Below are 27246 nucleotides of genomic sequence, written 5' to 3'. Positions count from 1 at the left end.
TTTACAAAAGGAAAAAAATTACTCAAACACATTTCTCTTTTCAGGACTTCATAAAGATGGGAACACATGCTGCCCCCATCACCACACCCTTAATTTGCTCATAGATTTTCCCTTCAAAAAATACAAAATTATATTCTAAAACTAATGTCATAAAAATGTTGCACAAGGACTATATCATTACTTGTTTAAAAAAAAAAAAAAAACAAACTTCACAGTAGTATCCTGAAAATATTCTAGCCATTCTTTTTGAGGTATAGAACCAAACCAATTTATAATATCCACAGCTAAAAATATTAAATTAGATCCCAAAGATCATTATGTAGTCTCTCAAAAAAAAATCCTGTAAATCATGTAAAATATGGTATCACCGTTTTACCTTATGCAGTTTCTATTTCAAGCCACTTCTCATCACTGAATTCTGCAGAACTTGCAGCTCACATGCAGTTTCTTTCAGAACCTGGGATTCATTTTGAATTTCAGCAAGCCTAGACTTTATGGTCCCTAGATTGCCTCTTAGAATCTTCTCTGATTATAGAATTTCTTCATTCAGACAAGTTTATATTCTTTGGACTTCTTTCAGTCCCTGGCTGTGACCTGTAAAGAGAAATTTTGAGAGCCCTGGGGTATGTGGAATCTGCCATTTGGTCGATACTCTTTGACAAACTATAAATAAGGAAAATCTGGTGGTACTTAAAGTTCATATGGGTTCAACATTGTCATCCTCTGTCCTTCCCCATTGCTGTCGTGACATTCACAGAAAAAGAGCTTCATTGGTGGATCTCACAAATAATTCTGAATGCAGGAGTTCATTTCAAATTCCACCTTCCATTTCAGTGTTTGAGGATGCATCAGACCAAGCCTTTAGGTTTGCTTTGATTACAAATGTTTTTAAGGTACAGTGATTTTGTCAAAGAACAACAAAAAGCAGCATATAAACACAAAAAGAGATGAAAGCATTGGTCCTGGCTCTCCATTCATTTTGCCACCTGTGGGTCCCCAGGAACTCTTCAAATACTGACAGTGTGGTACATCAACAGACAGGAGGTTACAATTTCTTACCCCTGTTCAGACTTGCATTATTTGCTTTGGAAATTTCTCCATGCAATATATCTTCTGTCAGAACTAAACAGCTTGGAAGACTCCCACAAAATGACTGTTAAGCAAGGAGGTCTTCCTTTGGAATTACAGGCCTCTTGGCGTCTGTACCTCCTTTTCTTGTTTGAGATAAGGACAGAGTTTCCCTAAGAACTAATCCATCATTTTTGCATAAGGATATCGGAAAAATGTCTGCGAACCAGTCTGTTCAACTTATAGCATCAATTCTTTTTCCTACTGTAGTGTACTTGAATGTAGTTAGTTATATTTTTATATTTGTTTTACTGGAGCTCTTTTGCGTAGACTTGAGTTGAAAAGAGATTATGCCCAAGTGGACTATTTCCTGAGAATGTTTTAGCATTGTGGCTCGAGAAGCTGTTAATGCCCATGACTGCCTAAGTTAATGAGTGCAACACAGTTTTGTACACGGAATGCATGGGAAGAGGAGTAGTCCTTATAAAACAGGATTGTTATGGCTGTGAGAGGAACAGAATGATGAGTATATGTTTTAAGGCTATAAAAGTTAGTGTTTAGAGAGATGCTTTTATTATAGGCTAGGTTGGGTAGGAGGCAACAGTATGAGGTTTTAGTGCAGTACAGAAATCTCTTCACTACACCCCCACTTGGCTGGGTATTAAAACTTTGGGAAGAAGTAGAGTGCGATGTAGCCTTCTCAGAAAGAAGCCTGTGTACCTCTACTTTTAGTATATCCAGTAGATATCAGCGAACAAGGCTTAAGTTTGTATGCTGAAAGTAGGAAGAGCAGTCTCATAAGCTGAAGCAGGTCGTGCAGAGTATTGTGATGAACTGTCATTGAGTCCACAGGATGCTTCCGTTGAGCAAAGTCAAATGCAAATGCAGTGGTAATGCACAGAAAATATCTCCGCCTCCATACCTGCATTTGATGACAGGTTATCTTCACGGTCCATGAATGACACCAGTGGAAAGTAGAAATGTGATTTTTTAAAGCAGAAGTGGATGGAGAACTAGCCAGAATGTAAACTATTGGGTACTAGCTATGGATCTTTAAAAAAAAAAAAAAAAAAAGATAAACAAGGATAAGGACTGTTTTTACATAAGACTGGAGTCTACTAGAAAAACATCAAGTAAGACCTGGTAATAATTTAATTAATGCTAGATTGTTTGGCTGCAGAAACAGGATTCCTTAATCAACAGTGGAAACTCTCAGTTTTGGAATGGCAAAAAAATTGAAAGGAGAAAATGGAATAATACTTCAGTGCACATAGTTAACGAGCATTTCCAGTTCTTCCTGCCCTGATCTATTGAGCTAATGAGCCCCCTTCTATGGCTCATAGCTGGCGATAACAGCATTTTCTTCAATGAGTCTTTCTTAATAGTAGTACTTGTCATTTTTGTATGCAGGTCTTGGCTGTCAGCTGGGCTGGAACAGTGGTATGCCAAGGTGGTTGATCAAATGGTTGGTGTTCTTTTTGTTAGCAGCCTAATTAACTTGTAGGGAGCACATGTGCACTTGTACATGAAATTCAGTGTACATGCTGCCATGACTACACTAATCTGCTGCCTATAGATTTCGTACACCCCCCACTTGTAGTCTCTGCAGCAATGTTTTGGACTACAGTGTCTCCCTTAATGTAGATAACTGACCTTTGGCCATGCCATCTAATTCCCCTTTCCACTGATTTTCTGACTTCTGGTTTGGCAAATGCTCTTGCTTCTCTCCCGGATGAACGTACTCAACATATCCTCACATCAAGACACACACAACTCTGTCTACAACCTTCTACTCTAATGCATATTAAATGATGGGAGACGCTTCTTGTAAAATACTTGACAAATGTTTGAAAGTTGTTATATTGCATACTTTGTCATTATAATCTGATTTATTGTATAGTTTGTTTTTTGTTATCTGTATAGTTACTATGCTATTAACGCAGTGTACTAGTTTAAATTTGTTTTATCTGTATAATATCTGTGCTTTTTTACTGTGTACTTGTCTGTATGTGGAGTTTTCTCCACGGGCCTCCACTGAAAATGGGCAACAAACCCAGTCGGGCTTCCATGGTAAACAAATGTTAAATAAGTACAGTAGACTTTCTCTTATCCAGCCTTTCTTTAACTGTCCATCAAATGTCTGCCATAGTCTTAGCAAAAGATAATGGAAAAGAGCAATACTTCCACCTCCTCTGGGCTAAATAATGACAGACATTTGAGTTTTAGACTTCACATTCATTAGAAAAATGCATACTAACACAGTTATTCTAGCTGTTTTATAACCTATAAATATTATTTTGTATGCTTTTTTCTGATTAACCAGCCATTCGTTTATCCAGCCTAAGGTCCAGTCCCAGCAAGACCAGATAAGAGGGTCTACTGTAAATAAAATAAAATAAATGTTCTCTGTTCATTGGCATTAGATATGAGAGGTCTTCATCTTGCCACTGGTCCAGTATGAAGCAAATTGTTGAGGATGTGGACCAATAGATGAAGGTAGTTTTAGTTAGGTTATTGATTGAACTTTCATTCTGATATTGTTGTAATGCTGAGGTTTTATTTTATTTAAAGATTTTAATGATCCAAAGAAAGCTGGTGACCTGCTACCATGCAAAAACTGTGGAAGAACATTTTTTGGTGAAACTTTGGTAAGTTAATTTGTTAATAGATTGTTTCATACATCTCTGTAAATCGGAAAAGCATGAACTGTCTGATTTCACTGTGAATGCCTTCTGAATTTGTATTAGAGTTGTAGTAGTCTTGTAGTTATGTGAAGATTAAGGAGGTGTAAATTGAATTTATTGTCTCAAGCAGAGTCTTTAAATTGTAGCAGAATTCCTTAGATTATGTACTACTTTAGGTCACTGACTCACTTGGAACTAGTGGTTTTTGCATGCTACTGTTTATAATTAAAACTGTAGGCATCTTCACTTAGTATTATTTTAAGTATCTTACATGGGTATCAGAATATGTCATAAAAAGGATGATCTCTAAAATGATAATGGCTGTATGTTTCATAGATTATGTAAGTATTCAGTAGATGGCAATCTTGTTTGAAAAGGATTTTTAGAGCAGTATGACAAAAGGACATTTTTCTCTCAAATTTCATTAGTTCTCTAATTTGACTTTCTAGCAGTTGTGCAACTCCTTGTCATCTAGTCTGTTTTCTTAGCAGAAATGTAACTTTTGGTGTTGTGTAGATGCACACAGTTGTATAGAGATGACATTACCACACAATATCATTTTACTATGCTTTTCAGAACCATTAGTGTGATATGAGGGACCCCTTCTTTGTGGATATTCATTTGGGATTTCTGTGATCGGGACACACACACACACACACACACACACACACACACACACACACACACACACACACACACACCTCTCGAGCATTCCTTGCCCTCAAGCCTTACAGTTCTCTTGCTTGCACAAATGAACTTTTGGCATTCACTTTAACAAAAAGTTCTTACATTTGATGTATAATGCAATTAAGCCAGAAAACTATTCATTTAGCCATGAAATCATAAGTCATGACTTGCACCAAGTTTGTCTGCGTAACTTGAAACAGGAATATTAAATTAAGTACTTGTAAGTGCTAGTGATTCAGCTTGCCTTTGCCTGTTAGCTGTTTTTTGCTTCTGCCACCCTGTGGGGGATTATATTATTTGGGATTCCTCTCAGTCAGAAGTCATGAAAGTAGGGTTGCCAGATATGGATAGTACAGAGAGCTCTTATTGTATTGGTTGATTTCTCTCGGGTAGGGTGTATTGATTGATACCGATTTCCCCCTGCACCTTCCACCTAGACAGCACCTCCATCCATATGCTTCTGTTGTAGTTTCCTGCAAGTCAAGCATATGTATTTATATATTGTTGTACCATGTAGGTATCAATTCTTACTTGATATGGAGGAAATGTGGTCTTTCATTTGGTGAGAGATGTGGGATTTGTGGCAAATGACAGTGTAGTGTGTGTGGCAGAGATGTGTGCTGCTCTCATCATAGGAGCTTCAGAGAAAAATAGCCGATTTGAGAGAGAGGAAGGAAACCTGTCTTCATCATAGTCCCAAGAAGAGAGGACAGATTCACAGCTGATGCATTGAAAAGTAATCTGCTTATTTTACCACTAATAGTTAATCCTTTTCTTATTTGTTAAAAAGTACAAAATATGCATTTTGGAAAGAATTGCATTATGCGTTTTTATGTGTGTATGCCCAACTGGACCTTCTTTATCAAAAATAATCTCTTTTCAACTCGGGCCTAGCAAAAAAAGCCCCAGTAAAACAAATAAAAACATAACAGTAATTATGTTTGAGTAGAATATATCAGTAAGAATTGATGGTATATATGAAGGTTAACTAGGTGTGTCACAATCAAAAGCTTTGAAAAATTAAACAGATATTTGCATAATAGTTTTTATACATGAGACAAGTAATATATGCAGCAAGTAAGTAAAATAAATTGGTATTTATTGAAGAAAAAAGCAAAACGTTATATTTAGGGGGATCTATGTGGAAGTGATTGCTGATTATCCAGAGGGAACCATTCTACACTTGGATTTCAGAATATTTCATTTTTGAAGAATGGTGCTGTCCAGAGCTTGCAATAGGTTTTCAAACATAAAATGATTCTGAGAGGAGGCGTACAATTAATTATTCATGTTTACATGGGTGAACCTTTTTCCTACTCCTCATTCCAAAAGAGTCCACATAGACATTACTTATGGTGGAGCATTCCTGAAGAATTGGACACGAAGCCCCCTGCAAACATACGTTGTAACACCCTTAATGATAATGGAGTTTGAAAAACTTGAGAACCTGGATCCTAAGCACCATTTGTTTGAAAGTTGCACTGTAATATCTAGCCGTCTTGGGATTCCAGGCTACATCGTGGATGATGATGTATGAATATTAGCAGGCATTGTGCACCTTTTACTATATAGAGCAGGTGATTTCTCTTCCTGAGTAGTTGGTAATGTATGCAAAAGTATCTGGCCTTTGTTCTTATCACTAGGGCAGAAGTATTTCAAATTGGTTAGCTAAGGTTTCCCCTCAATTTTTACTTTTTTACTTGCAGTCTTGTCTGGCTTTGCAAGATAGAATGTTATATTTGATGTTCAACATGTAGATCATTGTTCAGCAGCGTAAGCTATATGGGTGTACACCTCATGACCAGGCAGCATTTCAAAACTTAAGGACATCTTTCATGCACTCCAACTCTCATGAGCTCAAGGGGAGCCCCATAAAAAGGCAGTTGGGGTACAAAAAATATTTTTTTGTTGCCAAAGACCACTCTTTTGGTGGGGCCCATTAACTGTCAGCTGGCTAACGATACTTCACGGTTGGTCTAATAAGTCCCTAGCTGGGGAAACCTTCCACTAAAAATATTCTGATTTTTTTTGTCTGTGTAAAATGTTGTCTATCTGGAAACATAACATTTTAGGACTGTAATTGTATTTATACAGGAGTTGATGTCTGAATGCTTATGTGAAATTTTTGTGGAAAATTTTATTTTTTTGACTAAAATGTCAGGTTTTATGTATAGTATTTTTAGGACAGAATACTGTGCTTGGGGGATACTTTCAGTGTTTTATTTATCTCAGAACCACTTATTCTCTGCTTTATCTTTTATTGACTTGTCCAGGTTACACCTTCCGACTTCTAGATCACTTTCTTATCTTACCAATGGAGCATCCACTGATCTCTGTTATTACCTTTCCCTGTCTGCAACAATAAGTTGAGTTTTGTTTGTCGGGCTGTTTCCTGTTTTGGCCACACTGTTTTGACTCTGCTGTCTTCGCTTGTTGTTCCTCAGACCACTCATTTTTGCCCCCAGCCTCTTGGTGTAGCATATGCAGCCACTTAAGGCTAGGGGATAGCCATGTCCTCTACAGATGTAGTGTTGCCCTTGGCAGGCACTCTCTTGCTGGTCTCAGTGGAAGGGAAAGGTAAGGCTTCTTCACATAGCCAAGTAAGGGAACTTGTATCCGGGACTATTACGCCTTCTTTGAGTGAGTGAGTTATTTTCCAGGGGCATTCCCAGGCAAATGAAACGTAGTAAAGAAACCTTCTGGTCTCCTTTTTCTTTTTCTGTGGATAGGGGATATTTACTGGGATTTTCTAAGGAGCTCAGTACTACTTTTCCCCTGTTTTCTTTTTGTTCAGGCTCTTTCTGACTTGGATTTTCAGTCAGAAGAGCAAGTATTGCAAGGATTGGTTGTATTTAAAGAATTTCTTTTCAATCTGAATGTTTTGATTTTGAGAAAAGTATGTTTTTAGACTTCCGGCTTCCCTTTTGAAGACTTTTTTTTTTTCAGTGAAAATGCATTGTGATTTGTTACATATGGGTATGGCTGATATTGCAGCCACTCCTCCTATGTTGCCTGCTTAAGAGAATGTGTTGCACACTGTATTTAGTTGACCTGAAAGTCAGTCTCCTGCCAATAGCAAGTCTGGTATAGGGTATCTTAAACTCATAAGTTTTCGATTTCATACCCTGAAGCAGATCTAGCAGTGGTATCCCATCTAAAACTGCTTATGTTTAACAGTTTACTGCTTCTAACCCATTTCCTCTATTAAGGATGGGAAAGCATTAGGTACGTTGTAGGAAGAAAATAACATTCAGTATTTCAAACTTTGTAGCTCTTATGTAAAAGTTTTTACTGTAGTTTATTTTATTTGTTTTGAGAACATGCATAGAAGTTAATAATTTAACCGTTCTTCTGAGGTAAAAAATACCTTTCTGTTCCTTTGTAACGTTTGCTTCTCGGGTTACTAAGCGTATTTAAGGTGTCCCATTGATGCTGCTGTCTCTTCCTCAGGAGCTGCTGCTTCCAGGTTAGTATTGAGAATATAGGTTTGTTTTGTTCTCAAACCTTTCTGAAAATTTAAGACTGATATTTTATATTCTCCCTTAGATAAGGTAGATGGTCTTCATATTGATCACTACAGAGCTAGCCTGAGCTATAGAGGTTATATCCTGCATAGGCTATAAGAGGTGGACAGCTTCTAAAGCTTCAGGGCACCTTCCTTGCTTTCAAACTGTCATCTTGAGCTAAGCTGACTAAAACGTCTGCTATGGGCACCAAGCCCTTCATTGCTTTAATGCCAACAGAGAGAGGAGTAGAGTGCTCCACTGCAGGCTTATGAGGATCGACGGTTGGTTACCTTTGTTCTCTTACTGGGCAGATAAGTTCCTTTGGGGGGGGATTACACATAACTTGTTTTGTTGTTTAATTTTCTTTGAAAAAAAATACACATTACTTTTTGTTGTTTAAACTAAATTGATTTGAAAAATGTTTAAATCCGTGGAACAGATTTTTTTATCGACTGGCACATTTCTTTTATGTACTTTTAAATGGATGCACACTTTTCCTTTTGTGGTAAAACATTGTAGAAAACATTTTTTCTCTGTTATACTCTTCTGGGGGCTGGATAAAATTATTTTTACTGTTTTTTGTGGATAAGAGACTTTTGTGCGACTTTCCTGTTTTACAGACTATTGCTGCTAAGCTTCACTGAAGAAACACTACCAGTCTCCGAGTCAGACCTTCTTATAGCCACAAAATTAGTAATTTGCTTTAGCCTCAAGTGGGTAGCTCTGCTCTAATCAAAGCTAATTCCTCAAACCACTCCTCTATTTCCCTGAATCCCTCTGGTGTTGTCCATATAGCTACTGTAGACTGGGGTAGCCAAGTCATCTTCAGCTGTTGCGGTCCCTCAGTGGGCACGGGAGAGCCACACTTGGTCGTGGGAGGAGGGACAGGGAATGTGCCTTGCCTTGGCAAGAATGTTGTACCAATCCACAGGGAAGCTGTTGCTGGTAATACTGTGTCGGTTTGCTCCAACTTTCTTATAAAAAAGATATGGAAAACTAAACATTTAACTTATTTTGTGTCAGTTTCTCTTTACAAGACTAATGTATTGGGCTTGGCACAAGTTCTTTTCCAGGCTATTGACTATTCTTTTAAGATGTTTTCTGGTAAAAGAAAAAGGAATTTTTCTTTCCCTGAAGAATTTAAGGATGTTTAATCTGTAGGGGAATGTGAAGGGACAGATGTAGGTTTTATCCTCAGATTTCTAATTCAGATTCTGAGGATAATATGATATACCAGTCTTTCTGCGAGGGATTCACTTTCTCTGAGAGTATTTCCAGAATGTTTGCGTTTCAGTTAGAGAACATTGAGGTTTCTCAAACCCCCCCCCCAGAAAATACTATGAATTATTTGAACTGGAATTCCCAGAACCTTCATTGAAGGAGATGTTTGCCACAGCTGGTGGTTCCCCTGACAGCCACCCTGCTGCCTGAAAAAAAGCAGATAGAATGAACAAAGTTCCTCAGTCGTTCAAGTTTTGAAACACTTATCCCAGCTCTGACTCAGCAGCTGTAGCTTTAATTAATGTAGTTGCTGCCAAGCATTTTGTTAATTCTAAACCACCTTCTCATGGCAAAGATGATAAAGCTGTTGATAGGTTTGGGGAAAAAGTGTGGGCTTCTGCAACTTGATTTTTTGAATTTTGAAATGTCAGACTTGCATGTTAAAGTTTGAAGTGACCATTTGTGGAAGTATGAGGAATGTTTGGCTGCCGTTTCCCTTGTGAGGAAAAATCTGCTTTGTATGACTTTAGTTTCTTTTATTTCTCAGGTCACTACTTATTGTTTGAAGTGTGCTTATAACTCTATAGGTGATGCTTCCAGGGCTGTTGCCACTGGTACTATTTTGAGGAGGTTTGCATATCTTTTTTCTTTTGTCAGAACCTCCTAGATGTCAAAAACGTTTAATTCTCATTTCAATAGGGATGTAGGTTTTGGACCCTGTGCTGCAGAGGCTATCAAAAAGAGTGATGAGAGAGGTAAGTTGATTCAGGGAGTTTCTCGGATTTTTCAGCCCAACTTCTCTAATTTTTCCAAGGGATTTTCTGCTCCCTTGTCCAGTTTTGACTAGAGACAAAATAAACAGTCTGTGCAGAATGCTGGCAAGCAGACATTTGAAAAGCAGGGAGGTTTGAAAAAGAAAGCTTGAACTGCCAGCCCCCCTAAAAAAACATAGGACAATTAAGTAAGGGACCTTGTCTTCCCCTTCTACTTTCACTTCCTTATCCATTCCATTAATCCCAAATCTCCATTTCTCTCTTTGCCAGCAGAGTGTTTAACACAAAACGGTTCTGAAGCTGATCCATTTGGGATATAGATGGCAGTGGGAGGAAATTCCTCCTTTCCAGGGATTCCTGATCATTCACCTGATCAAACTTTTTTTTTCTTTGCTCCTGTCCTTTGCTACATGCTGTTTCAGATGATAATAGAAGCAGCTCCTCTTTTCCAGTTGGGAAAAGGATTTTATTCAAGAATGCCTTTTAGTACCAAAGAAAGAAAACTTCCTGGAGACCAGTTCTGTATCTTTCTTTATGAATCAGTTTGTGATGTCCAAGTTCAAGTGTTTCACTTCCCAACCTCTTTCCCCTTCTTTGTCATTTGAGTTTTTTTCAGTAGTCTTAGATTTAAAAGATGCATATCAGGTTCCTATTCATCCAATTTCAGGCATTTTTTAAGTTTTTGTGTGTGGGCTGTCCTCTGCTCCAAGTATTCACAAGGTGTCTAACGCCTGTCATAGCCTATTGCAGGCTACAGGGTATCCACATTTTTCCATATTTGAATGACTTGCTTATTTTTGCAGAGTCCGTTACAAAGTGTCAGGAATTCTACACAGGCTGAGATTCCAAGACAACATTCAAAAGAGTTTTTTGACTTCATCACACAGGATTGTGTTTATCTGGTGCCTGCTAAGGCACCTCAGTACAACCTTTTTCAGAGCATTCACATGATAAAATGTTTTTGAAAGGGGTGCTACATAAGAATCCTCCAAGAAAACGTGTGGCTCCTCCCTTGAGATATTAATTTTGTTAGAGAGGCTAAAACTTGTTCCATTTGAACCAACTCATCTGGCTGACTTCAGGTTCTTAAAATAGAAGACAGTTTCATGGACTGACCTGTGCAGGAAGGATATCTGGGTTGCAAGCTGTTATGGTAGGTCAGCCTTATCTCCTTTTCCACAGAGACCGGGATTGTTTTGAAAACTAATTCCTGTCTTATGCATAAAATGGTGTTCAAGCTTACTTTAAGCCAAATTAACTTTCCTGAACCAAAGAATGAAGTAGAAAAGATACTTCATAATTTACTATCCGAGCTGCTTGTGAACATCTGTCTTAATAGAATGAAATCTTTCAGAGCTTTGATCAGTTGTCCATTTCTTATGTAGGTAAGAATGGACAACCTGTGTTAAAGTGACTATTTCCAAATCATTGCCTCAGGTTATTTTGAGAACAACAAAACTATTCCAGGCAGGTTCAAGACGCACTCTAGTAAGGCCTTATATTTCTCTACAGCTTTTTGCAATGGATTGTACTCGAAGTATTCTTTAAGCAGCAACTTGTGCTGTGCTTTTGCAAAGCACTATAGAGTAGACTTCTTTTCTACATCTAGGATAGACTTTACTCGGACCATTCTCCAGGGGCACCTAGACCCTTCCCCTTCTACTTCACAGTTGTTCTAAGCTATGGTAATCTACCCGTATAGCTTAGGTTACTGTAGCAGTGATCAGTATAAAGAACATAGTACAGTTGTATATAAACTTACCATAACAGTAGATGTTCGAATGATCACTGCTAAAGTAGCTGCGCCTTCCTCCTCTCCATGTACCCCTCCCTGTTTTTTTATGCTGGGTGTGAACATCTGTTTTTGATTTTTTTCCCCATTGTCTTTTCAGGACTTAACCTCCCTCTCTTAGTTCGCATGAAAGTTCTAAAGTGCCTGTTATGCAAACCAGTCTTATTGTTATGCTCAGCTTGAGCAGACTAATGGATTAGGTGTGGGGATGATGGCCTGAAGCTTTGGAAACTGTCCGGCTGATGTTCATTGTGTTTCACTGTTGCAGTCATTACAATTGGGTTATCCTGCTGGCAGGCTACCTGCAGTCGGCCTGAATTCCAAAGCCTAGGTCCGGCGTCGGTTGCTGTCACCTCCTCCCTGACGACACTGCGCCAGGGGTATAAAAGATGCAGCCGACGCCATTTTCTTCAGTCTTTCTTGCCGCGTGGTGCCCGAAGCAAAAGCAGTTCGCAAGTGCCGGTCGGCCGACTCCTGAGATTTACGAGCTCGAATTTCAGATCTGAAGTCTTCTATAAAAGCTAAGTACCCTGTTGGGGAAACTTTTTTTTCTTGCTCCAGACCGATGTCAGAAAAAGTTAATAATTGTATTTCTTGTGGGAAGCAAATACCTCATAAGGATTTTCATTCTTACTGCATTCCTTGCCTAGGCCCTGACCACGACGTTACTAGTTGTCAATTTTGTGCTAGATTTAACCAATGCACTATTAAGCGTTGGTTCGATTTTGCATTTCATTACTTTGGCAGAATATTTAATTATATAATGCCGTCGGAACAGCCGACTACCGGAATTTTCAAAAAACGTAAAAAAAGAGGACAGGCATCCGAGGTCCAAAACCGATGAGATTTCTTCTAGGCCAGTCGCTGGTTCTCAGTGAGGCACTTTCGCAGCACCTGATGACCGCTACTTTAGAGCCACAAGCCGAAACCGACTCCCACGTGGAGTCAACCAGGCCTACAGAAACTCGAGGTATTGGACTTTCGGAAACCTTTCCCTCAGATGGGTCCAGAGCTGCTGAGCAGGCACCGGCTTCTGAGGGCATTTTCAGGCCTACACAATTATATGTTAAAACTACTTCAGCTTCCAAGGCAACGACTAAAGCAGCTTTAAAGACAAAGAAAGAAGTGCAACAGACCCATGGACAGGCCTCCATGCCTAAAAAACAGATGCTCAAGATGGCCGAAGACCTGATTACTTTGATCAGGGGTTCTCATCCCCCTCCTGACAAGAGGCCTAGGCAAGAGGTAGAATATGAATCTTCAGATCAGGTTTCCATTTCATCTGATTCCTCTTCTGATCAGGAATACACTCTTCCTCCTTATGAGGAATCTGATTCTGAAGAATCTATCCCCTCAGCTTCTCCACCTGAGGATTATTCTTTTGGGGAAACACTGCATACCGTGAAGGAGCATTTCCACTGGGAGAGCCAAGATTATTCAGAATTTAAGAAAAGGCTCAGAGACTTTCTTTTACTGCTGCAGCACAGACCCCTGGCTATTCCACCTGTGCTAGACATTGTAGATGATGTATTTTCAGAGTCCAGTCTGACTCCTTACCTCCAGCTCCTGTTAAGCCAGACAGATACTACAGGGTTCCAGATTCCCACAAATTTCTTTTTAAAAACCCTGCTGCTGACCCAGAAACTATCTCTCAGGGTCCCATGGGGGTCAAGGCTTCTACTGCTAAAAACCCTACCCCCTCTGACAGAGATTCCAGGGCACTGGGCAGATGGGGAAAAAAGATTTACACTTCTGCTACCTTGGTTATAAGGGCTTTAAATTGTCAGTTTCATATGCTTAAATATCAGCAATACATTATGTCACAGCTTAAACAGAAAATGTTGGCAAATTCTGAATGTGCAGAAAATAAAGAAATGCAGGATTTATTACATGCAGCTGAACAAGCTGAAAAGCATACTTTGCAATGTGGTTTTGATTCTTAGGAGGCCTCCTGCAGAGCCTCTGTTACGGGTTCTGTCATTAGGAGGCATGCTTGGTTAAAGGAACTGAATCTGCCTGATCATGTTAAAGCAAAATTATTAGATGCTCCACTACATCATGATACCTTGTTTAGTGTTAAAGCAGAAGAGGTGTTGAAGAAAATGGAGGGCAAAGCCAAATCTATGCACACAGTCAAGGATTTCTTACAGGTACAGCCTCCAAGATTTAACAGACACTGGCCTACAAAGAATTGGTCCTTTCCTGTGTCAGACAGGCCACAAAGAGGCAGATACAGACGCCCTAGAGGCAGATCCCAGCCCCAAGGCCCATACATGTCTAAACAATGGGGTGCTTCTACCTCCAAAAGCGGAGAAGACAATCACAGCCATACCAAAAGCAGTCACAATGACTTCCCCCTGCCAGCACCAAGCACTTCTCTTCTGGCAGCTCCTTTAGGGGGAAAACTAGCACTTTTTTCTCAAAACTGGCACCTAATCACCCAGGACAAATGGGTCTTGAACATAGTGTCACAAGGTTACAGGTTCCACTTTCACACCCTGCCAAGGGCAAACGGTATGCCAGACCTGCCAAAAAATCAATGGGCAGAGGCACAAAAACAGGTTTCATCCCTCATGGACATGAGGGCCATTCAGCAAGTACCACAGCAAGAGCAGAGATGAGGATTTTACTCAATACTTTTCTTGGTGCCCAGAAAGGACAAAGCCTGGAGGCCAATACTGGACCTATCAATTCTAAACACATACCTGGATATTCCAAAATTCAAAATGTTGACTCTGCAGCAGTTTCTGCCCATGCTGGGCAAGAAGACTTGGTTTGTAACTTTAGAACTAAAAGAGGCATACCTGCATGTCCCAGTCAGACAATCATGCAGACGATATCTCAGATTCATAGCTGGCTCAATGCACTACCAATTCTCTGCACTGCCCTTTGGCTTATCTGCTGCGCCTAGGGTCTTCACAAAATGCCTGGCACCAGTAATTGCATTCTGCAGACAAACTGAAATACAAATATATCCTTACTTGGATGACTGCCTTATTCAAGCATAGAACAAGGACATACTACTACAGCATCTGGCGTTTGTAAAAAGATTACTAATTTGATTAGGGTACACAGTAAACAAAAATAAATCAGAACTTGTACCATCACAAGAGATAATATTCCTGGGTGCAAGCTTAAATACAACTGCCCAGATGACTTACCTCACACCAGACAAACAAAGGCAACTGACTACTTATTTCACAAAGTTGACAACAACACCCAGTTAACTGCAAGAAAAATTCTGCAGGCTTTGGGCTTCATGGCATCCTGCATTCTGCTAATTCCATATGCAAGACTGCATATGTGGAAGCTACAGTGGTATCTAAAAAGTGTTTGGACTCAACATTGCCACAGCCTAGAAATGATAATTACACTCATTCCCTGCCTGCAACAGGAGTTTCGATGGTGGGCAAAGGGCTGTCACCACAACAAGGGACAAACCATTCACCATACCCCTAACCAGGCAGACATTGACAACAAGATGCATCGGATTATGCCTAGGAGGCCCACATGGCAGGAAGATGTATTCAGGGCTCATGGTCTGCAATCCAAATGCATCTACATATCAATCAAAAAGAAATGCTAGCTGTTCAAAATGCTCTGACAGCCTTCAAGGACCTACTTCATCCAGGACATCTACTGATAAAGACAGACAATACTACAGTCATGTGGTACATAAACAAGCAGGGAGGCACACATTCCTACCCCCTTTGCAGACTAGCCCATGACTTTGTGGGACACAGCATTGACTTACCAAGTACATCTGCAAGCACAATTCCTGCCAGGAAAGATAAATACTCTGGCAGATGAACTAAGCAGGAACCTCCTGGATCCCCACGAGTGGAAATTGGATCCACAAGTATTCAACATGATAACAAAGAATTGGGGATGCCCAGACATAGATCTATTTGCCTCCCCTCACAACTGCCAACTACAGAGATTCTGCACAAGGACTTATCACAAGCAAGCATGGAAAGTGGATGCTCTATCTTTCAGCTGGAAAAACTTGTCAGTATATGCCTTTCCTCCACTGCCTCTCCTCCCCAAGGTACTCCTAAAGATCAGACGAGAAGCCAAAAATGATACTAATTGCCCCAGACTGGCCCCGCCAGCACTGGTACCCAATCCTAAGGAACTTGACTCAATGCCCAGCATGGACATTACCTCAAATTCCTCACTTACTGACCCAACACAACAATCAAATCCTGCACAGCCAACTCAGGACCTTAAATCTGGCAGCATGGCGGATAATGTAACTTTTCAAAACACCCCACTCTCTAAAGCGGTGATGGATGTTATCTTGGAGGCCAGAAGGCCCAGTACCAGAAAATCTTATGCAGAAAAATGGAAGAGATTCTGTGCTTGGAACCAGGCACAAGGAATTGACATCACTGTTCCAAATATCCCTCAGATTTTGCAATACTTAACTTAGATGCTGGACAAAGGACTATCCTTTTCATTAATTAAGATTCATGCCTCTGCCATTTCAGCTCATTACAATACAGAGCCACCTATTTTCTCTCATCCTTTATTAAGGCAGTACCTCAGAGGAGCCAAAAACTTACGGCCTCCACGGAGATCACCAATAACAGCATGGGACCTCAATTATGTCTTGGAAAAACTCACTCTGCCTCCTTTTGAACCAGACACTACAGCTGATATATAAACTTTTTAGCATGGAAAACTGCTCTGCTCCTTGCAATAACCTCTGCAAGATGAGCCTCAGAGCTACAGGCACTCATGGCTGTGGAACTTTTTATCATTTTCCATCCAGGTAGGGTTTCTCTAAGGACAAACCCCACATTTATGCCTAAGGTAGAGTCCAGTGTGACCCTCAACCAAACTATTAATTTGCCTACCTTTTATCCAAACCCACAGAATAAGGGTGAGAAACTTCTGCCTTCTTTGGACGTACACAGACAACTGCGCTTCTACTTGGACAGAACCAAAGCTTTCAGAAAGACTGAGCAATTACTGGTAGCATATGCTGCGGATCACAAAGAAAGGCTATCTCAAAGCAGATTATTTCAAAGTGGATAGGTCACTGCATTCGTTTATGCTATTCTCAACATGGCAAGTCAGTGCCTAAGGGCATTAGGCCACATTCAACCAGAGCAGCAGCCACTTCAGCAGCCTTCCTCAGGGGAGTCCCAACCAAAGACATTTTAAAGTCTGCAACCTGGAGTTCAGTGCACACTTTTACAAAGCACTACCACTTAACACTCTACTCCAAATCCAGGGCAGGCTTTGCCACTGCAGTCCTGCAGGGCGTCATAGCCGCTCCTAATCCTATTTAGTTCCAGCCACCCAACCTTAGCTTTGGGATTCAACCCAATTGTAATGACTGCAACAGTGAAACACAATGAACATAGTACAGTTGTGTACCTACCATAAATGTAGATGATGTTCTTCATCTCACATTGCTGCAGTCATAACCTGTGGGTAGTCCGCTGTCCTCGGTCGGCCCGAATACCAAAGGGTTAGACTGACGTCGGTCATGGTCGCCAGGAGCTGACATCAGTACGTCGCAGTACTTAAGCGCATGACCGACGTCATATCCTCAGTCTTTCTTGCCGCGTGGTCCGAAGCAGAAGCAGTGTTTGCAAGTGCCGTTCGGCGTTCTGAGATTTTCATTTTCGAGTTTCAGACCGAAGACCAAGTTGGGCTAAGTACCCCGTTGGGGAAAACTTTTGTCTTTTCTTGCTTCAGTTAATCCGGATGTCAGAAAAAGTTAATAATTGTATTTCTTGTGGGAAACAGATACCTCATAGGGACTACCATTCTCTTTGTATTCCTTGCTTGGGGCCTGAGCACGACGTTGTCGGGTGTCGCTGGCGCTTAGATTTAATAAGCGCACCATTAAGCGTAGATTAGACTGTGCTAGGCTTGTTTTGATGGCGGTGTAACTACAACATGCCGTCTGATACTCCGGCGCCGCTACCGCGAAAAGAGGAAAGAGAAAGTTTTAAGGTCTAAACGGGATCGTCCGTTGCGGACGCCGGTTCTATGGAAACCACGGTTGAATCTGTGGATTCAGCCGAGGCCTCGGCTGAATCCCAGGGGGAGCCTTTACTTTTGCAGGAATTGGTCTCTCAGGAGTTAGGCCAAGCTGAGGGGGCTTCTCAAGTTTCTGTGGTTCCATCCTTACAAAAGGTTAGTAGGCCTTCTACTTCAGTGGCTAAAGGGCCTGCTAAGTCTAAATCTGGTCCTACTGGTTCGGGGCATAGCCCTAGTTCTTCAGGTTCTGTTCCTAAAAAACATATGTTGAAGATGGCAGAGGATTTGATTACTTTGATTAGGGGTTCTATGCCCCCTCCTGAGAAGAGGCCTAGGGTGGAGACGGATTTAGAAGGAATAGAGCATTCTTCTGATTATTCTGAGTCCTCAGCTGAGGATATTCAGGATTTTCCTTCTTATTCAGATTCGGAGACAGAGGATTCCTGTCCTTCTGCTTCACCTCCAGAGGATTTTTCCTTTTCTGAAACCCTGCATTCCATGAGGGAGCATTTCAAGTGGGAAGGTCAGGATTTTTCGGATTCTCGTAAAAGGTTGAGGGAATTTTTGTTTTTGCCACAACATAGGCCTTTGGCTATCCCCCCTGTTTTGGATGTTGTTCAGGATGTGTTTTCTGAGGCTTCTCTTAATCCTGATTCCTTACCCCCTGCTCCTGTCAAGCCAGATAGGTATTACAGAGTCCCTGAAGCTCATAAATATTTGTATAAGAGTCCTAGGGCTGATCCAGAAACCATTATTCAAGGGCCTAAGGGTGTTAAGGCTTCTGTGGTTAAGAATCCGGTTCCTTTGGACAAGGATTCTAGAGCTTTGGATAGGTGGGGTAAAAAAGTGTACACCTCATCTACGTTAGCTATGAGGGCTTTAAATTGCCAATTTCATATGCTGAAATATCAGAACTTTTTGTTAGGTCAGTTGAAATCTAAGGTAGATGCCTTATCTGAGGGTATAGAGTGCAAGGAATTGCAAGACTTGGTTCATGCTTCTGATCAAGTTGGTAAACATTCCTTGCAGTGTGGTTTTGATGCTATTCAAGCTTCTTCCAGGGTGGCTGCTACTGGTTCAGTAACTCGCAGGCATGCCTGGCTTAAGGATCAAAATTTGTCAGAGCATGTGAAAGCTCGGATTTTGGATGCTCCTCTTCAATCTGAAGTTCTTTTTGGTTCTCCTGTGGAGTCAGTCTTGAAAAAGATGGAAGAGAAAGCTAAGTCGATGCAGACGGTTAAGGACTTTTTGCAGGTGCAGCCCCCTAAATTTAGCAGGAATTGGCCTGCAAAAGGATGGTCCTACCCTTCTTCAGATTTTCAGTCCAGGGGCAGGTCTAGACGGGGTAGGGGTAAAGCTCAAGCTCAGGGTTCCTTCAGACCTAGGACTTGGAGTTCTCCTGCACAATCTTCTGGTGAGGGCAGGGGTCAGCCTTTTCGTAAACAGACCCAATGACCTGTATTTTCTGCTGCCAGATCCCTCTTGTCTGGCAGCTCCTCTAGGGGGAAAGTTGGCTCTTTTCAAACAGAATTAGCATTTGGTCACCCAGGACAAATGGGTGTTGGACATAATAAATCAAGGCTACAAGTTTTACTTCCACACTTTTCCTCCTTTCAAAGGCATGCCAGACGTACCTCCTCAGCAAAGGCTGGAGGCGCAGGAACAAATTTCTTTGCTTTTACAGCTGGGAGCAATCCAGGTGGTTCCTCCTTCCGAAGTAGGCCTAGGGTTTTACTCTCGCCTTTTTCTAGTACCAAAGAAAGGAAATTCTTGGAGGCCAATTCTGGACTTGTCCATTCTCAATACATACCTGGACATTCCAAAGTTCAAGATGTTAACTTTACAGCAACTTCTGCCTATGCTAGGCAAAGATGACTGGATGGTAACTCTGGATCTCAAAGAGGCCTATCTTCACATTCCTATCAGGCCCAGTTGCAGGAGGTTTCTGCGTTTCCGGGCTGGTACTTCTCATTATCAGTTCTCTGCATTGCCCTTTGGTTTATCTACTGCGCCCAGGGTGTTCACGAAGGTTCTGGCCCCTGTCATAGCATTCTTCAGACTGAGGGGAATTCAAATTTATCCTTATCTGGACGATTGCCTGATTCTGGCTCAAGACAAAGACAAGTTACTTCAGCATCTGCAGTATGTAATGGCAGTTTTAAGATGCCTAGGGTATTCTGTGAACGAAATAAAGTCCAGTCTAGTACCCTCTCAGGGCATGTGCTTTCTGGGTGTGAGACTGAATACAGCCTCTCAGATGGTTTTTCTGACCCCGGACAAACAAAGAACTCTTCACCTATACTTTCAGCAACTATCAGTACAGTCCAGGCTGACTGCAAGGACAGTCCTTCAAGCCTTGGGGTTCATGGCATCTTGCATTCTAGTACTTCCCAATGCCAAACTGCATATGAGGAAGCTTCAATGGTATCTCAAAAGTGTATGGACTCAACACTGCCATGATTTGGACACTGTCATTCGGATAATACCTTGCATCCAGAAGGAATTCTTGTGGTGGGCACAGGAATGTCACCTAAACAAGGGACTCTCTGTGATCCGACCAGAGGCGAGTCAGATCTTAACGACGGATGACTCAGAACTGGCTTGGGGAGCACACTTCAATGGGAAATGGATTCAAGACATGTGGCCTCCCAGACTACAGCATTTGCATATCAACATGAAGGAGATGCTAGCAGTCCAGTTTGCTCTGTTGGCTTTCAAGGGCCTACTTCAGCCAGGACAGGTGTTGATTCAAACAGACAACACTACTGTCATGTGGTACATCAACAAGCAGGGGGGAACACATTCTTACCCTCTTTGCAGACAGGCAATGATTTTGTGGGAGACTGCTCTAAGTTTGCACATTTCTCTTCAGGCTCGGTTTCTGCCAGGAGCACAGAACTCCCTAGCAGATGTCTTGAGCAGACGTGGTGGACCCCCACGAGTGGAAATTGGATTCTCAGGTGTTCCAGCAGTTGACAAAGGCTTGGGGAACTCCAGACATAGATCTGTTCGCTTCTCCTCTAAATTTCCAACTACCAAAATTTTGCACAAAGATGTTTCACCCAAAAGCTTGGAAAGTGGATGCTCTATCTTTCAGTTGGAACAACCTTCACATTTATGCTTTTCCTCCTTTGCCTCTCCTTCCAAAGGTACTCTTGAAAGTCAGGAGGGACAAGCCTTGCATGATTCTAATAGCACCAGATTGGCCACGTCAGCACTGGTATCCTCTGCTGAGGAGTTTAATTCAGGAGCCTCCTTGGCCTTTACCACAGCTTCCTCACTTGTTGTCCCAGTCAAGCAGTCATTTGCTCAATGTCAGAGTGCAGTCCCTACATCTAACGGCCTGGCGAATTCTGTTTTAAAGCCTGTGGGGTCTCAGCTTCCTCAACAAGTTTTAGATGTTCTATTGGAAGCTAGGCGGCCTAGCACCAGAAAAGTTTATGCTGAAAAATGGAAGAGATTTTTTCTTTGGAGCACAACAAAGGGCTTTGATGTCTCGGGGCCTAATTTGAGTTTTACTCTACAGTACCTTACTGAATTACTGGACAAGTGTTTGTCATTTTCCTCTGGGAAGGTTCATGCTGCAGCTATTTCTGCTCACTATGATTGTGACCCCCCTTTATTTTCGCATCCTTTGCTTAAACAATTTCTTAGAGGGGCAAAAAATATAAGACCCCCACATAGAGCTCCTACTCCTTCCTGGGATCTCAATTTTGTGTTGGAGAAGCTTACTTTGCCTCCTTTTGAACCTGCAGCTACGTCTGAATTGAAATTTTTGTCTTGGAAGACTGCTTTTTTGTTGGCCATCACTTCTGCTAGAAGGGTATCTGAATTGCAGGCTCTCATGGCAGTTGAACCTTTTCTGATATTCCATAAGGATAGAGTTTCTTTGCGTACTAATCCTACCTTTATGCCAAAAGTGATTTCTAATGTGGCCTTGAACCAGTCTATCCATTTGCCTACTTTTTATGCTGATCCCCAAAATAAAGGGGAAAAAGTTTTGCATTCTTTGGATATCCACAGACAGTTACGTTACTATTTGAGCAGAACCAAGGAGTTCAGACAATCTCAACAGTTATTTGTTTCTTTTGCTGTGACTTCTCAAGGGAAAGCTGTGTCTAAACAGACTATTTCAAAGTGGATTGGTAACTGTATTGCTTTTTGTTATTCCCATCATGGGAAGAATGTTCCTGCTGGGATCAGGCCTCATTCCACTAGGGCTACTGCTACATCTACTGCTTTTCTGAGGGGTGTAGCTACTAAAGATATTTTGGAAGCAGCTACTTGGAGTTCAGTTCACACTTTTTCCAAGCACTACCATCTCCCTCTTTATTCTAAGTCCAGGGCTGGGTTTGCCACTGCAGTATTACAGGGCATGTTAGCAGCCCCTAATGCCTTTTAGTTTGCCAGCCTCCCTTTTTCCTTTGCTGTGGGATTCTACCCACAGGTTATGACTGCAGCAATGTGAGACGAAGAACATAGTACAGTTTTGTACCTACCATAAATGTAGATGTTCGAGGATCCACATTGCTGCAGTCCTATTTTCCCTCCCTCCTTCCCCTCTGTTGTTGGGGTGGTTATTGTGGTTGTTGTGCCCTTGGGATTATTGTTATTATGTCCTTCATGGATGCTTCTGCAGTCATAACAACTGGGTTGTCCTGTCGTCAGGCAGCTCTTCGGTCGTCCGGATTCCAAAGTCTGGGTCCGGCTTCGGCTGATGTCGCACTTCACCCGACGTCATCTCTGTTGGTCTTCGGGTATAAAGGCATCAGCCGACGCCATTTTCTTCAGTCTTTCTTGCCGCGTGGCGCCCGAAGCAGAAGCTGTTTGCAAGTGCCGGTCGGTCAGATCCAGAGATTCCTACCGAATACTACGAAGACTTCTAAAAGCTAAGTACCCCGTTGGGGACCTTTTCTTGCCTCAGCCGATGTCAGAAAAAGTAAACAATTGTTTAACGTGTGGGAAACAAATACCTCATAAGGATTTCCACTCTTACTGCCTACCTTGTTTAGGCCCAGACCACGTAGCTGCCTGTTCAGCCTGTGCTTCCTTCAACCGGCGAACGCTTAGGCGCCGGGTCGGAGTTTGCTGAACAGTTTTGGCTCCGACTGCGTACATTATGCCGTTGGATCATCCGACTACCCAAATAATTAAAAGCGCAAAAGGAAAAGACCGCACTCGCGGTCCGCGGTTTCGGCCGAAACCACGGATAAGCAAACCGCGAGTGTCTCGGTTTCGGCCGAAACCGAGAAAACCGGTCAGTCCTCAGCCGAAACCATTACTACTACCGAGGCTCCTGCTACTACAGTTGAATTGGCCTCTGAAATTTTATCTTCTACTGTGGCTTCTAGTGAGTTATCTGACACCATCCCTTTGGATGTTTCTACCCCAGCACGTGGTGCTGCTAGGCCTCCTGCAGCCATGTCTATCAAGGCCTTTGCCAGGGCCAAGGCAGCAAAAACTGTTAGTACAGTTCCTGCTAAGGCCCCCTCTCACAGACACCCTTCTAGCTCTCAAATGCTTACCCTGGCAGAGGATTTGATTTCCTTAATTAGGGGATCCCAATCACACCCAGACAGGGCCTCTCAGCCTCCAGAAAAGAGACCTAGAACAGAGCCACCCCAGCAGGAAGGCTCTGAGGATTCTTCGGAGGACTCAGACACTACAGAACAGCCAGAGGCTCCTTTGTCCACTTATGAAGACTCCGATGTTGATGATTCCATTCCATCTGTCTCTCCACCAGAGGAATTCTCCTTTGGGGAAACCTTACATGCCATGAGAGAACAATTCCAATGGCAAGGACAGGATTTCTCAGACTCAAGAAAAGGCTTAGAACTTTTCTGCACCTGCCAACACAGGCCGTTAGCTATACCTCCAGTTTTGCCTGTTGTGGATGATGCATTTAATGATGTTTGCACTGCACCTGATTCCTTACCCCCAGCTCCTGCCAAACCAGACAGATTTTACAGGGTACCTAACACTCATCACCACCTTTACAAGGCCCCACTTGCAGATCCCGAGACTATTTCCCAGGGGCCTAAGGCAGTAGCTTCTACCTCTACAAAAAACCCTCTCCCTTCTGAAAGGGAAGCCAGGTCATTAGACAGATGGGGCAAAAGTTTACACATCTGCCACTCTCTCAGCTAGAGCTTTAAACTGTCAGTTTCACATGATTCAATACCAAGAGTTTATGCTTGATCAGTTGTCTAAGAAACTTTCCTCTGAAGAATCCTTAGATAAGAAATATGTCTTAGAAATGGTGAATAACATACAGCAGGTTAGTAACCATTCCTTGAAATGTGGCTATGATGCACTGGAGGCTTCATTTAGATCAGCCATGACTGGCACAGTGATAAGAAGGCATGCATGGTTGAAAGAGCAAGTCCTGCGGATCATGTAAAAGCAAAGTTGTTAGATGCTCCTATGGATAAGGACAATCTATTTGGTACTTCTGCTCAACAGGTAATGAAGAAAATGGAAGAGAAGGCAAAATCTGTACAAACAGTTAAGGATTTCTTACAGGTTCAGCCCCCTCGGTTTAGCAGAAACTGGCCTGCCAAAAATTGGTCCTTTCCAGACTCCTCAAAGACCCAAAGAGGCAGGTATAGACGCTCTAGAGGCAGAAACCAATCCAGAGGCGCCTACAGAGGACGACAGTGGCAAGGTAACAACCAGAGAGGCTCTGACACAAACACTGCCACTGCAACAGGACAATCACAGTGACTTGGCTCTGACACAGCCTACCAGAGAGCAAATAGCAGCACCTTTAGGCGGAAAGCTAGCCTTATTTTCACGAAATTGGCACTATATCACAAAAGACAAGTGGATTTTAAAAACCATAGACCAAGGCTACAGGTTCCACTTCCACACCTTACCAATAAACAGAGGAATGCCAAATTTACCTCCAACTCAAAAAGCAGAAGCTCTAAACCAGGTAATTCAGCTAACCAACATGAGAGCTGTGGCGAGAGTACCAGAAAATCAACAGGGCAAAGGATTTTATTCCAGACTCTTTCTAGTCCCAAGAAAAGAAAAAACTTGGAGACCCATTCTCGATCTGTCCGTCTTAAACACATACATCATCGTTCCAAAATTCAAAATGCTGACCTTACAGCAACTTCTTCCCATGCTGGGCAAGGGGTGTTGGCTGGTGACTCTAGACCTCAAGGAGGCATACCTGCACGTCCCCATTCGACCAATTTGCAGAAGATACCTCAGATTCCTTGCAGGATCAGAGCATTATCAATTCTCAGCATTGCCCTTTGGCTTATCTACTGCCCAGAGTATTCACAAAATGCCTGGCATCAGTAATTGCTCATTGCAGGCTACAGGGAATCCAAATCTATCCATACCTGGACGATTGCCTGCTACAAGCGGACAACAAAGACAAGCTGACAACAGATTTACAAAGGGTCATTTACTTGTTACAAGCCCTGGGATACACAGTCAATCTAAAAAAGTCAAGGCTGATTCCATCCCAGACAAGAACATTCTTGGGTGCAGAATTGGATACAGTAAAACAAATGGCATTCCTGACTGCAGAAAAACAAGAGCAACTTCCTCATTACTTCTTGGCATTAACAAAGCAGAACAAACTAACAGCAAGAAAAATACTGCAGGCCTTGGGATTCATGGCATCATGCATAATCCTGATTCCTCATGCCAGACTGCATATGAGAAAGCTACAGTGGTACCTAAAAAACGTATGGTCTCAACACAGTCACAGCCTAGAAACCGAAATACCACTAATCCCATGCCTGAAACAAGAATTCCTATGGTGGGCCCAAGCATGCCAGGCAAACCTAGGCTTGCCCTTCCACAAAGGTCAAGCGAACCAGATCATCACAACGGACGCCTCAGACCTAGGTTGGGGGGCACACATGTTGGACAAATGCATACAAGGATTGTGGACTCCAGACCAGCTGCACCTGCACATAAATCAAAAGGAAATGCTGGCAGTACAGCTAGCAATCCAGAAATTCAAGCCTTTCCTAAAAGAAGGCCATTTATTGATAAGGACAGACAACACCACAGTCATGTGGTATATCAACAAGCAAGGGGGCACTCATTCTTACCCCCTATGCAGAATGACTCTGGACCTTTGGAACATGGCACTGAACTACAACATCCAGTTACAGGCAACCTTTGTGCCAGGAAAAGAAAATACACTAGCAGATATGTTAAGCAGAACCACATCGAATGCTCACGAATGGATGCTGCACCCGGACATATTCAAGGCCATCACAAGAAAATGGGGAATGCCACAAATAGACCTGTTCGCATCCCCACTCAACCACCAACTCAGGAAATTCTGCACAAGGACGTGCCACCCTCTTGCATGGAAGGTGGACTCCCTTTCCTTCAGTTGGAAAGGCCTGACAGCTTATGCCTTCCCACCTCTTCCTTTGATGCACAAGGTACTGCTGAAAATCAGAGGAACAACCAAGGATAATTCTGATAGCTCCAAATTGGCCAAGACAACACTGGTATCCCTTGCTCAGGAGCATGTCTCAGGGAAGAATGTGGCCAATACCTCTGATGCCCTTGATGTTAACTCAGAACAAATACAACATCCTGCATCCAAACCTAAAACCTTACAACTGACTGCCTGGAACATCACTTAAGAACAACCAACCCAGATTTATCCCAAAGGGTTAAAGACATTATACTTGAAGCCCGCAGACCTTCAACAAGAAGGAACTATGCAGGAAAATGGAAAAGGTTTGCCACTTGGAGTGCTGAAAGAGGAAAAGATGTGTCAAACATAGACATTGCTAACATCCTGGAGTACTTGGCAGAGCTTCTACACACAGGTCTGTCCTATTCCTCCATCAAGATACATGCATCAGCTATTTCTGCGAATACAGCTATGATCCGCCTGTCTACTCACATCCTCTACTCAGGCAATTCCTCAGAGGAATCAAGAATGTAAAACCTCCTAGGAAACCACCACTGCCAGCATGGGACTTAAATTTTGTACTAGAAAAATTGACACTCTCACCATTTGAACCAGCAGGAACAGCGGATCTTCAACACCTATCATGGAAAACTGCTTTCCTCCTGGCAATTACTTCAGCAAGAAGGGTTTCAGAACTCCAGGCCTTAATGGCAGTACAACCCTTCCTGATCTTCCATCAAGATAGTCTCCATGAGAACTAATCCTACATTTATGCCAAAGGTGGTATCCAGAGTGTCCTTAAACCAGGCAATCCACTTACCTACCTTCTTTCCCAACCCACAGAACAGGGGGGAAAGACTACTGCATACTTTGGATGTACATAGACAGTTACGCTACTACCTGGACAGAACAAAAGAAAACAGAAAGACTGACCAGCTGTTAGTGGCCTATGCACCAGGAAGGGAAGGAAAAGCAATTTCCAAGCAAACAATCTCCAAATGGATAGGAAATTGCATAAGATTCTGTTACTCCTACCATGGAAAGCCAATGCCACAGAACATAAGACCTCATTCAACAAGAGCTACAGCCACTACCACAGCATTCTTACGAGAGTGGCAAC

General features: G+C 42.2%; 1 protein-coding gene across 1 annotated transcript in view; it reads left to right on the top strand.

Annotated features, from left to right (window-relative positions):
- Window positions 1-27246, top strand: part of ZC2HC1A (zinc finger C2HC-type containing 1A) — a 927244-nt gene that overhangs the window by 166886 nt on the left and 733112 nt on the right. Inside the window, exon 2 of the mRNA XM_044066001.1 lies at window positions 3640-3716. Within this exon, the coding sequence (XP_043921936.1) occupies window positions 3640-3716 (77 nt within the window). The remainder of the gene's footprint in view (window positions 1-3639; window positions 3717-27246) is intronic.

The sequence above is a fragment of the Protopterus annectens genome, chromosome 3.part0 (genome assembly GCF_019279795.1).
Source record: "Protopterus annectens isolate FY-2018-M chromosome 3.part0, PAN1.0, whole genome shotgun sequence".
Taxonomy (NCBI): domain Eukaryota; kingdom Metazoa; phylum Chordata; order Ceratodontiformes; family Protopteridae; genus Protopterus; species Protopterus annectens.
The sequence above is the reverse complement of the archived record's forward strand: the minus strand, read 5'-3'. Positions and strand labels throughout refer to the sequence as shown.